The 13,745-nt window shown below is 31.1% G+C and overlaps 1 protein-coding gene and 1 long non-coding RNA gene across 2 annotated transcripts in view; one reads left to right on the plus strand and one right to left on the minus strand.

Moving 5' to 3' along the window:
- The first annotated feature begins 713 nt into the window (after positions 1–713).
- The window catches only part of LOC143244239 (microphthalmia-associated transcription factor-like), a 46,641-nt gene continuing 33,609 nt past the window's right edge, over positions 714–13,745 (plus strand). Inside the window, exons 1-2 of the mRNA XM_076488548.1 lie at positions 714–1,199; positions 11,221–11,425. Of these exons, the coding sequence (XP_076344663.1) occupies positions 958–1,199; positions 11,221–11,425 (447 nt within the window). The 5' untranslated portion in view covers positions 714–957. The remainder of the gene's footprint in view (positions 1,200–11,220; positions 11,426–13,745) is intronic.
- LOC143244241 (uncharacterized) lies at positions 758–5,150 on the minus strand. Its single transcript, XR_013024981.1, has 2 exons — positions 4,794–5,150; positions 758–2,160 (listed from the first exon to the last, which is right to left on the minus strand). It is a non-coding gene; the product is annotated as an uncharacterized LOC143244241 (long non-coding RNA).

The following is a 13,745-nucleotide window of genomic DNA, read 5'->3' on the forward strand; positions in this document are numbered from 1 at the left end:
TCTTATTGCAAAGCCACCTCTAGCTATCTATTGTGTCTACTGAGGCGAATCGAACGCCTGATTTTAGCGTTATAAATTCGTATATTTACCGCTGTTCTAGCGGGGGACTAAGAGAATAGTGTTTGAATGTTGTTGTTGTTTTTACGTTTAGCACAAAGCTACACATTGAGATATCTATGCTTTGCACACCACGGGTATCAAAACCCGGTTTCTAGTGTTGTAAGTCCGGAGATACACTACTATTTTACTAGGAACGTTTTTAATAAAAGGCAATGAAGAGCTTAGTACGAGGTAATGCATTTCAATATGAGTCTAATTACAACAATGAGCTTTTATTGCTGATATTATCGGGCGTTACTGACCAAAGTCTTTAGAATAATCTGGCACTACAATATATATGTAACAACTGCTACTGTTGTTAGATGAAAGATGGTCAGGCCCCAATTAAATGTTGTTATATGTTGCTTATTTATTTATTTTAAGATATCTTTCTTTTAACGTCTGGTCGTGTTCAACCATGTTGTTTAACTGCAGATTCGTTTTCCGCAAAGAAAATGAGATCTATTCAAACTCGAAAACAATTTGCGTTATCACATTTACGAACTACTGAACCTCAGACGTTGTTGCTATGGGTGATGTAATGCGTACGATGATGAGTCATTTTACAAGAGTTACCAATAAAAGGTTAGTTGTTTATCGCCTGTAATCACACTGGTCTTCGCCATCTAGTGGTATATACAATAAGCTATTTATTATCCACATGAGTCACATTATCAAGTTCTCGTTTGGAGGTGGTACTTTGTGTTGTCGTTTTAGAGGGTTTAAGCGAGTGAATATTTGAAAACTGTTGCACTAATAATACAAAGATTGTGGTTAACGTAAAAAGAAACAACAACATAAAGTATTGTGCTGTATTCATGATTAATATACTGTGAATTTTTCAACGTTTAATTCATTATGGCAGTCGCAACGAACGAGTCTGGCATCGATCTCGACTTTGATCTCCTTCGTGATGGTAGCTGTAGTACTACTATTGCTGATACAAGAAATTCTACTTCAAGTTTTATTAATAACAACACCGATGATGGTTTTGGAAGACCTAAACCAACCGAAAGTATCCGTGTTAAAAACGACGTCAGCTCAAACTTTATGTTTTATGAATTGAAAAGTAAAACGCCACCCGAAATTTACAGTAAAAAGTAAGTGTTTACTTAATACTAGTAGTTTCTTATTTTGCTGATACAGTAATACTAATAGTAATAACAGAGTTCAATTGTTGTAACAGGTTTTCCTGGATTAATTATCTCTTATTCTGAGAATGAGCGTATCTAAAAACGACAATATATTTCAAAATTTAAGGTCTGATATTTAGATTTAGTGTAGTGCTCTTTAAGTAAAAAAAAAAAAAAAAAAAGAGTTTTTCTGTTGATCTAGTAATTTTCCCAAAGTAAGTATTGTATTGTATTTTAGCAGACGCTAAAAGTTAAATAAGTCGCATCGAAGACACGTTGGAATTGGTACTGCAGTGACGTCAGTAAAACGTGCGTATGTCATGAATCACAATAATAGTTTTGTAGGTTGACAATAACACAGTATAGCGTATGAACTTCAAAGAAAGAAAGATGTTTGTTATTTTTAATTTTGGTTTTATTTACTTTTAAGACAGAACACTTTTTGTCACCGTGCGGAAACACATTTGGCAGTAACATCGTAAATAACGAGCTGTTGTTGACACTCTCCAATTCCAAGAGACCTAAAGGTTCTTCATACTTTTCATTTATTTAAAAAAAAACATTTTTTTTTACAGGAAACTGTAAAACTCGAGACAGTTGTTATTTCTAATGAATCTTTCAAATATAGTTCATTTTAAGTAATAAAATGGACTGTAAATTATTATAAATTCAAAATGCAAATCTGATAAAGTATATTAGCATTTTAAATGTGTTTACTGAAACTTAGTTAAAAACCATGACACAGACTAAATGTACAGTTACATAAAATGCCATTAGTTGTCTTTTTTCTTTTTGTTTGAGCAGTTCTCATCTTCATATATATTTAAATATATTTCTTAATCTGTCTCTGCATTGTGGAACTCCTTGAATACTGATGCATTCTGTGTTCTTGTGAGAACTGACCTGGTGCCAGACCTTCAGTTATCTACTAAAACAAAGAATGATAAAATACTAGGATAAAATATTTGTTTCATGATGAAAGAAGTAATTACACATTGTACTTTAACACCAACCAGAAAATGTGTTAATTGACAGAAAGGGTTTTGAAAGCTCTATTTAGCCCTCCAAACCAACCAAAACAACTGCTACCAACCAGTCCTAAATAACATCGAAGAATACTGCCAGAAATACAGAATCAAAATTAATATTCCAAAAACCCAAGTCATAGTATTCAGCAGACTGAATAAGCTGAAAAAAGATCCACCAAAACTCTATATGAATGGATCACTTTTACTGACTGCTACTTCTGCTAAATTTCTAGGTCTAACCTATGACTCAAAATTAACGTGGCTACCACATATTAAAAATGTACTGATAAGAATCTGGAAAAGAGCAAACTATGCAAGAAGTCTTTCAGGTAAAATCCGAGGAACATCACCAGACAACATACTTAAAATCTACAAAACGTACATTAGACCAACAATAGAATATGCATCACCTGCCTGGATTAACATAGCACCCACACATGTACAGAAACTTCAACGTATACAAAATTCTGTACTAACTTCAGCATACAAAGTACCACGTAGCACCTCAACCACATTCATGCACAAGTATGCAAACATAGATACAATAGCTGAAAGACTCTTGCATAATTCTCTAAAATATTTCAATAAGAATTGGCACAAAAATGACTTAATGTGTGATCTCGACAGATATCACGTACATGATGTAAATGGTCCTAAATACCTCTCCCCTTTTAACATATATTTAAGAAATGTAACACAAGCTGGCCACTATGCACTAGACACTTAGTCCTTGTTTCTTTTATTTTTATAATTATTATTTTCTTTTTTAATCATTATTATTATTATTATTTTTTCTCTTCTCTTTTTGAATTATTATTCAAGTATTGAATAATAATAATTATTATTACTTTCTTTTCTGTGTGAGTGTTTGTGTTACTACAAGTAGTAGTAGCATTCTCTCAATCGAGAAAAAGGAGAAAAAATACAAAAAATATATATATATATGAAAAAAAAAAAAATTAAATGGGAAAAAAAAACAAAAAAACTTCTTGTTCGTCCATGCATGGACTGAGCCCTGAAATGGACCTGAGTATGATGTTATACTTTTACTCTGGCCCAAAGCTTTAAAAAAAAAAAAAAAACCCTAAAGACAGACGCTATAATCGTTCGGGAGGGAGGAAGAGGTCAAATGTACCTGACCCTCCTGGGTATTTAACAACATCAATACCCAAATACCCACACAGTCAACTCGAACCAACTCAGTGTTAGAAGAAATTCTCATACCATATAATTTAAAACTCCCAAGATTTTATATACAACAGACTTATAATGTTCGCTAAGAGCTTTCCAAATTTTGTGAAGATCCACCTAGTGGAATTTGAGTTATATATAGTACAAATGAATTGTGTAAACAGGCTGATCTAGTATAGGAACAAGTGACTGATTGTTATGTAATTAACATATCATAATGTTCATTATAACCAAGACAGATTGTGTAGTATCTAACACCATGTTGGAGGAATGTGTCTTTGGAAAACTCAGAAATGTGAATGATCCATCTAAATTTGTACGTGTCAATGAGTGTTCGACTTCAGCTATCAGAACTCCAGTTAAACTTTCTTTGTTACTGAAACAAAGGTATCATGCAGTGTTTCACTACCTTCCCATAATACATTTGATTGCCCCAGTAGTACTAACAATACTTTCTTCTTTTACTCTACCAAAGAGTTTAATATACAAGTAACTATACTATATTTATTTAGCTCATTGAAGGCACATGTGATATATGTTTCACTGGTGTATTGTACAGTCTGTAACTAAAAATTAGTTGTGACCCACCAGTGGGACAAATAGCAGCAAACATGTTAAGATATCCACATAATGAATGTTCCAGTTCTCTAATAGTTTTAGGATTCTGGGTTTTAGGCATAATATGCCCATCTTGCATCCAAGCTTTCTCTTCATGATAAAATAACTTTACATAATTATAATTTAGATTATATTACATTAGTCATTGCAATTGATTCGTAAACAAATAGTTATGAGTATAAATCAATGAATATAACTTTTTTTTTCATCATAAATGCTTTCATTATGATGAGCATCATCAATTCTAAATCAGTAGATGCATCAGTTTAAAGCTATACATTTAGAAAGTTAGTCTATATTCAGGGGTTTAAAGGCATGAGACAGGTACGTTTTCTTAAACAGGCTGTGGTTGCAGCCCACTGTAGCTTTTCAATATATTTTAGACTTTTTCAAGATTTGTCACTCAGTCAAGCAATGGGAGACCTTATCTTTAACTCATTTTAAGTCTCACCCACTCCTTCGAAAATAAAAACAGGAAAATGTTTACGATAACATGTTGTCTTATCATGAAATATTTATTCAGACAGGAAGATGGAGGTAGGGGATGAATTTTTCTTTGTATTCCACACACTACAACAAAAGTCACACATGAATATATTTTGATGCCATCTAAAACACATTTCTTAAAAATTGAAATATTTTTAGCAGAATTGTATTCATCCTCTTTTGGTAAGATAGATTAAAATACCATTGAATTGAGACAGATTTTGGAATAATTACTTACCTTATGATGTAAATATAAGAGGATGAGGTTGTTTGGAGTTATTCTACAGATAGAAGTCATCTAGCAAGGTTTAAAATTTTTTGATAATCAGCATGGTTTCAATTTTGCAAGAAGCACACTAAAATTTCTCTTTTTCAAAAAAAATTAATTCAGGCAGATTCCTAAAATTTGGTAACCCTATCACACACTAGTGTGTTTTGCAGAGTCATTGTGCTTGAAGATAACTTGTATTGTTCCATTCTGACAGACAGTGACATTTTCCATATTAAAGTAATTGTAGACAGGATACAAGGGGCAGATAAGAATATCAGCTTCAACTGTTTCCCTGCACGTGCCACAAATTGAGTTGATTTCTCAATAGTTGTGTAATCTAATGTAATGGAGGTGGGGAAGGTCAGAGTTCTGACAATGTGTATAATGAGTAACTTGTTTTCAAGGCCATCTGCTAGTTTTGGTATTGTATAAACATATTTTTATACCTGGACTGGAGCAGCCTTGTACATGTGTGACAGATTTCTGTGAAAACATAATACACACACAAGTGTAATTTTACATGAAAACGTAGAAATACACACACAAGCATAATTTTTTTTTCCTTTCTGATCATCTAAACTATGAACAAACACTGTTTTCTTTTCACTTTTACATTTATTGTGAAACAAATTGACAACAAAAGTTTAAAGTTAAATTCAGCAAGCAATATCTTCCAAAATAATCATGACTATGTAAGATATGTGTAAAAAAGATGAAAACAAAATTTAGTTTTGGACTGAAGTAAATTGTGTTTAAAAACAGATAAGTAAAAATGTAACAACTAAAGAATACTGAAGAAACTTAGATTTCAAGAACTCAAGGTTTCATGTGTATCTTCTTCACCTGCGTGTTGTTGGAATACAGTTTACGAAATTCTGTTCTTACACCCTGTAAATGTTTATGACAAAATGGCCTTGTAAGTATATAAATGTTCTTTTCATTTCATTAAACAAATTTCAACTATTTTGAATATTTTTTATTTTTATTCAGTCATCTGAGATGTTTTAAAATTCATTTAAGTACCTTATGGTGGTAAATTCATTTTGTTGTGAAACATGATTAACTTATTGATATGAACTTTCAATCAGCACCAGCTATTTATATGGATCAAGAAAATAAAAACCAATCTAGAAACAAATATGAATAATCCAGCTGTTCTTACTTTCTTACTTACAGAAAAAATTATTAGAATGCATTGCTTCATAAGTTGGGTACCACTATTGTTAGTGTTGTTTTTAGTTGTAAATTCAATAATGCCTAACCTGGTTTGGCCAGCTTAGCAGACTTCGGTTAGTTCTTTATCCATATATGTGTAACATTGTAAAATATTCACTATAATAAAAATATAATAATGATAAAATACTAAAACTATATATATTGAACAGTCTAACTAATACTGTATATTATAAACATGTCCTCCCCCTTTTTCCAGTGGCTTGGCACTTGTTAATAGGGCTGTAGACATTTAACATTAAACATTAGATTTTGATACCTATAGTGAGTGTAGCACAGATATCCCAATGTGTAATTTCATGCTTAACCATAAATAAATGTTCAAGAAAGACTGATATGCCTTGCTTACTGACAAATTGGTCTCTTTGTACTCCTTTAGACAGATGAAAAGTGTGAATGTGTAAGTTCAATAGTTCTCTTGCAGTTAGTATTTTGCTGGAGATCAAATTTGAACAGTTGTTTCTTCTTTCATTAAGATACAAAAAATCTCCTGAACACAAAATATTAAATAGTATGTTCTTTGGGTAAACAATTAGTGTCATAAACACTGCAAAAAATTTTCAAACTGAACTAAATAAAAAAAATAATATATTATTTTAAAAGATAATTCTGCCAGTAAATTAAATGTACCATGAAATTTACATATGGATAGAATTTGTTCAAATGTAAGTTTAAGTAAGTAATATTCTGCCTTGATCAGGGATTGAACCCAGGATGTCATATTTATAATTTGGCATAAGTACATACTTGATAATTCTTAATTTGTATTCCAATGATGATGGAGTTGGTTATCTGTTAGTAATGGTGAAACAATAAAGATTTATCATTATGTACCTTTGTAATACTGGTTTCTCACCTTTCTAGCTTGTTGAATAAAACAGTATACCTGTTTTTCATTAAGTTAATAACAGATGTGGACTACTATTTCTTAAGTAAAATATTGTCAGTATAATTACTTTTTGTAGATGTGGTTAAAATTTCATATTATTATCATGGGTGTCTGCAAAAATATTTACAGGGAGGGGCAAAGTTCTTCATAGGGTTGGGGAAAAAATTGGTGTGAAATTTTGAATTTAATAAAAAATTTGTATTCACGTGCTGAATGGATAATGAAAAAAAATTTCTCATTTTTCAGGGGAGTAAGTGCCCATGCCCCCTTACTTTTAAAATTGTGTTATGAAAATAGGGCAGTTAGTAACTGATCAGCTTTGCACTAAAACAGATAAAAAATAGAGTGGGTTTGTGATAATATCTTTTTATATTCTTTGTTACATTTTATCAAAATCATCTGATTTAAGATGTAAGCCTTATCCCTGCTGTTGTAGACCATTTTCCAGCTGACATCACATACCTGGATGATATTTTTTATCAAATGCTTCATAAACATCTGTAACCTTTCAGAGGATATATGGTAATCATACTGGTATGTGGACCACTATTAGTTGCTTGTTTCAGTTCCTAACTGAATCAACAACCTTCCTTTTCCTCTCTCTTTTTTTTTTTTTTAACCTTCTCATTTAGTATATAAATCATGAAGGAGATGTTTATCTATTTATAATTATCAAAAATTAAACCAAAGTAGCATTGTAGGTTTAATAACAGGAGATATAATTGTCTTGTACTGCTGAGAATTGTAGTGGCATGATAAGACTAGTCATTTGTTATAAATTTGTTTCATAGCAAATACAAATACTGTTTTATCATATAACAGTCTACTAGCATGCAGTAGAAAAGAGTTTGTGTTTTACTTTTAATATGAAATACTGAGATACCTATTGAGTATGATTACAAATAAGATATATCCTATAACATGATTCAAACTTTTTCTTAAAAAAATTGTTTTCCAGTTCCTAGTATAAAGTTATCTACATAAATTAGAATTTAAAATCAACCTAGTAATGAGTACAGCTAATTAAATACAACATTTTTACTTATACACATTATAATGAAGAGTTCTATTACTTGGGTACTATTATTGTTAATATTCACAGTGCATGTAGCCAAGAACAGAAGCTATACAAAATTTTAACAAGGATTTTTAGTTTCATGCAAGAGAATTCTAATTTTTTTAACATACAAACAGGTGAAGTCCATTGTACGTGCACTTTTACATTTCTCAGAATATATGAGCATATAATTCATACACATCTTGATGGAACCTGCTATATTAGTTAAGCTGACATTCTAAACCAGATGTGTGATACTGGGTTGCCAAACAGTTGTTTGGATTGAGACATTGTGCATGTCAACATATATTGGTGAAGCTTATTCACATTTCTGATCATGCAGTTTCCTTTTAGACAAATATTAAATGATACTCATTTTATAGTTCACTTTAAAACCCACTCATAAAAGACAATGACTATGAATCTACAAATAGTTTTAATGAGAGAATGTATTTCCACTGACTTGTAATGATTAACAAAGGAATTGTCTGCTATATGACTCGTAGCCCTAATAGTTTTGTTAGAATAACTCCACTCTCAGGTTGCTAATGTTGGCTAAAGATTCTGTGCTTAAGCTCTATTGAGGGTAAAATATTAATGTTAAAATAAGTACAACCTCTAACCCTAGGTAAATGAAACTTTTGATGTTCTCAGTGTTTCAGTTTGTCTTTATCATGGCATCTGAATTGGGTCTCAAATGTCATTATATAATTGTTTTGGTATCTTGGTGATTATTTGTTGAAAACGCAAAGATGAGCTATGTTCAGGTGTGGAAGAATGTGTAATTTTTCTACAGGGCGTGCAGTCATGATATCTTGGTTGGGAAAGCACCAGGGTTAGAGCACTAGTGCAAACTGAAGATCCAGGGCTTAGTCTTGATATTATTTCCTGAAAAAGTTGTTGGAGTCATTGTCTTTTATGAGTGAGTTTTAAAGTGAACTATAAAATGAGTATCATTTAATATTTGTAAGAAAACTCTTGTCTAAAAGGGAACTGCATGATCAGAAATGTGAGTAAGCTTCACCAATATATGTTGACATGCACAATGTCTCAATCCAAACAACTGTTTGGCAACCCAGTATCACACATCTGGTTTAGAATGTCAGCTTAACTAATATAGCAGGTTCCATCAAGATGTGTATGAATTATATGCTCATACATTCTGAGAAATGTAAAAGTGCACGTACAATGGGCTTCACCTGTTTGTATGTTAAAAAAATTAGAATTCTCTTGCATGAAACTAAAAATCCTTGTTAAAATTTTGTATAGCTTCTGTTCTTGGCTACATGCATTGTGAATATTAACAATAATAGTACCCAAGTAATAGAACTCTTCATTATAATGTGTATAAGTAAAAATGTTGTATTTAATTAACTATACTCATTACTGGGTTGATTTTAAGTTCTAATTTATGTAAATAACTGGTTTAATCAAAAGATAATATTAGGTAGAGCCTACTAGTTCATTTACTTACGACTGAACATTAAGTATACAGACTCGTATAGCCTTTTGTTAACCATGGAATGAAGATGAACATGTTTTCAGAAGTATGTGTTTGCTATATTTTTATGTAAGTATATTGATGTAAGAGTAAGACTGTACTTAATGTACTTTATATCCTATCATAAATAAATATTTTATTCTTTTTTATTTTGCCATTTTACTTCACAACACTTTAACTGAAATTTATAACTTTTACCCAAGTGACTATTATAAATTTTTTGCTCATACATTTGAACATTCAATGTTTTTGTATGTTATTTCTGACTGAAAATGCATGTTAGCACATATACTACAGCAAGTTAGTTAGAAACACGTGTACTTCTGCAAGCTAGAATTGCATGTACTATCTGCCAGAAAAACTTAAGTTTCATGTATTTAATTTATTTTTTACTTTTGCTCACATGGTTTGTGTTGGAGCTGAATACCAGTTACACTAGCATGACCACATGCCTGTGTCACACTGTTAGGTAATGTCATGTTAAAGCATAATGTAACTGAATGGTTAGTCACTTTGTGTAGGACTTGTTATACCATGTTAGAGTGAGACTAGGACTAATATACATGCATAAAGTACTTTGTTTGCTCCATATTCCTCTTAATCCTTTTATTAATTTCTGTGATTGCACTTTAAAACAATAATAATTTATTAGTTAGAGTAATTTTTTTTTATATTTATAAACCACAAATAATAAAATTTTCAAAATGAAACAAATTTCAAACTGTATGTGTTTGTAAAAACATTTTCTTCTTATTGATTTCCAAGGGAAACCAAACGTAAAAAATACTGCTGACAATAGAAGTATGATTATTTTTATCCAGCATGAATATTAAAGAACAAGTATATTTTAATGGCAATTTATCGTTATAAGAATGCAAATTTGCATATTTTTATAAAATAAACTTGATTTATGAATAGATTTAAGCATCTGTATATGTGTGTGTGTATATATATATATATACCACAATGAAACAAATGTAGTAATTGAAGTTTCATAGACACAGTTTTTGAGTGGATTGTTTTATTTATTTCTTATAATTGTTATATATATTATATAATCCACTCAAAAAGGTGTTTTGTGACTTTTTATTAACCCTTAAACAGCAGGAATGTTGTAGGTATTAGGATCAATTGATGTTAATTGTCGTTTAAAGCTTAAACTATAAAGTACATTTCTACTTACAATAAGTGTATAGTAATTAATAAATATAAATACATCAGTAAAAAATAATTACAAAACTTGCTGATGTATATATATTTTTATCAGTTTTTAGAAACATTTGCTGTAATGACACTGTACATTGTTCAAGAACATATAGGTACTGTACAAAAAGCTCATGTATGAAAATATGTAAACTTGTGACTGTTATGTAACATTTTTCATACAATGCTGACTATATTTTTTACCTGCTTTATTTATTACCATGTTATTTAAAATTCTGCAATTGAAATGACTCTTGGCAGCCATCTATAAGGAAAATTGACAATTTCTTGTAGTTTGTCTTCATTCAGTTGTTTATCTACAATTTGATATCTGTAGCATGGTACCTGTGCTTGATTATATCTTGAAAAAGAATAATTTGCTGGCAGCTCAGGTTTTAGTTCACTGTATACATGTTTATTATGTACTGTACTACGTGAAAGCCATATTAATTTATGAAGGTATTGAAACCTGTTTTACTCTAAAAAAAATTTATCATAAAAATTTCCGTAGATCTCCAGACCTGAAGACTGTCACTGTCATGAGTCGCACCCACCTCAAACAACAGCTGATGCGAGAACAGATGCAACAGTTGAAACAGAAAGAAGCATTATCTCAACAGAAGTCAGAGACTGTTTCTTCTCTTTCAACAGCTGCAATTGAAGTTCCTATATATACCACTGCAGTGGGAGTCTCTGTTCCCTCTCAAGTGCTTCAGGTTAGTTTGGAAGACATTTCTTATCTTATCATCCTTATTGTATACTTGTTAGGAACTTTTCTTTTTCTCTATAAACTTAATTGTACAAATTTAAGTTGTACTTTTCTGAACCCTAATTTTGTTGCCTGTGTGTACAGGGGAGAAGTTTAATGTGATGTTCAGCCCCACAGTTCATTGTTAAAGAGTAGTCAAAGGGTTGGTGGTGGGTGATGCCAGCCATTTGTCTTCTCTATGGTTAAAAGTTCAAAAGTAGGGTCAGTGGCAGATGATCTTAGTAGCTTTAGCTTTAAATAAATAAACTACAGAGAATATGGGAGGAGGGGAGAATCAGTTGGCATTATATTACCAACAAGCCTAAACACATGGGGAAAGTATATCATTAAATTTATTTTTTTTAAAATGTTGCTATTTTAATGTTCTTACTAAATATTAAATATGTTAGTTCTTGTTAAATGTGAAGCCACACAATGAACTAACTCCATCATATTCATATCAAGAAATCAAACCTCATATTTTGACATTATTTATTTATTGTCATGAAAATAATTAACTAGTCAAAGTTAGTGTTTCAAGTTTTTAATCTTTTCAGTTATTTAAACTATGAGTTAATCAAAATTGCAATTAAATTTATTGTCACAAAAATAATCAACTAATTAAAATTAGTTATTCTGATTATAACTAGTTCAGCTTATTTCAACAGTTGTTTAATTAGAATTTCAGTTAAATCAATTGCCACAACAATTATTCATTAATTGAGATTATATTCATGATTACAACTATTTTCAATTATTCCAGTTACTCAAGTAATAATCAACATATTGGCATTATGTTTGTTTGTTGAGCATAAAGCAACACAGTGAGCTCTCTGTGCTCTGCCTACTGCAGACATCAAAACTAGATTTTATAAACATAAGTTGTTTCTTCAAATTTGTTGAGCTTTGAGCTGGTATGATCTGTTTTTTTTTTGTTTTGTTTTTGGGGGGGGGAGTCTTGGGATTCAAGGATCTCAGGTTTAATTGTCATTCCCGCTAAACTTGCTACTAGGACTACCAACCATTTCTACTGAATCTAAACTTCTGTAAAACAACTGGCTGGTATCATCTACTGCCAACTCTTGAGATTTTTTGTTTTGTTTTATATGGGAAATGGATACTATGGTTTGAAGAACTCTGAGCTAATCAGTTAGTGAGCTCATTGATTAATCAATTAACAAATACCTCTAACTGCTGAGCTTTGTCTCTAAAACATTCTTGAGTGATTTCTTAACATCAAACCTTTTTAAAGATATAGATAAATTTCCAGTAAAGCTATGAAATGATACACAATTTATAACTCATCACACGCCTCTCAAAGGTTGACCTCTCTTCTTCAGGGGCAAACTGTGAATCCAGTAAAACTATTCTTGAAGTTACAACTCTCAACCACTCCATATGCAGTCTTATTTTTTCTTGTGGTGTTCAGAATTACAGTTTTGAGTTACACCAGTAGTTATTGTTCTACTCGTATAAAATGTGTGTTGGAGGTGATAAGATGTATGTATTTTAAAGCTAATTGAACTTGTAGAATTTGTACTACAATTGTAGCATTTGTTTTCTCTTTACAACCAATTGCTATAGAAGGATCTGAGTGTGTTATCACTTTTATACTTAAGTAAGTGTAATATAACTTATGGAGGAAAAAGGACCATCTGGACTTTAAAAGCTATCCATGCACTTTCACTTAAAAGTAAAAGAAAGTAAAACTAAAATCCAGTTTTTATTTTTTGAGAAGTCATAATTTCCCTCCCTCTTCTAACCTTTTGTAATGTATGTACCAACCTTGCCTATTGCCAATAGCAACTCAGTTTATCAACCAACTACTCTTTTAACCAAAATATAATTGTTGTAACTGAAGCCTAACCTGCCTATTTTCAAACATTGGTTTGTGCCCTTTTGTCGTATTGCCCTCAGAATTCGCCATAGAGAAATCAGAGGCATTATTGTATTGATCCTCCAGATAACCTTGTATACTTCAGTTTGACCATGAAAAACTGTGGTTTCACAATACAAAATGAAAATGGTTTATGCTTTAAAACCAATTTTTACTACTTCAGGGATGTGTAGAAAGGAAGAAAGGTCTTTTGAAAGTTTCACACACTTACTTAAATGTTATGTCCATATGAACACTACAAGAATGTCGGGTTCATTTTCTCAGTGAACTAATAGGTCATTATACTGAATATCAGTACATTGTATAGACATGACACTTTTATTTCTCACTAAAATGTTTGTTGTTCATTAGTTCAACCCCAACCAGATCAAAAGTAAAACTTCATGAAGTT

The sequence above is a fragment of the Tachypleus tridentatus genome, chromosome 2 (genome assembly GCF_004210375.1).
Source record: "Tachypleus tridentatus isolate NWPU-2018 chromosome 2, ASM421037v1, whole genome shotgun sequence".
Taxonomy (NCBI): domain Eukaryota; kingdom Metazoa; phylum Arthropoda; class Merostomata; order Xiphosura; family Limulidae; genus Tachypleus; species Tachypleus tridentatus.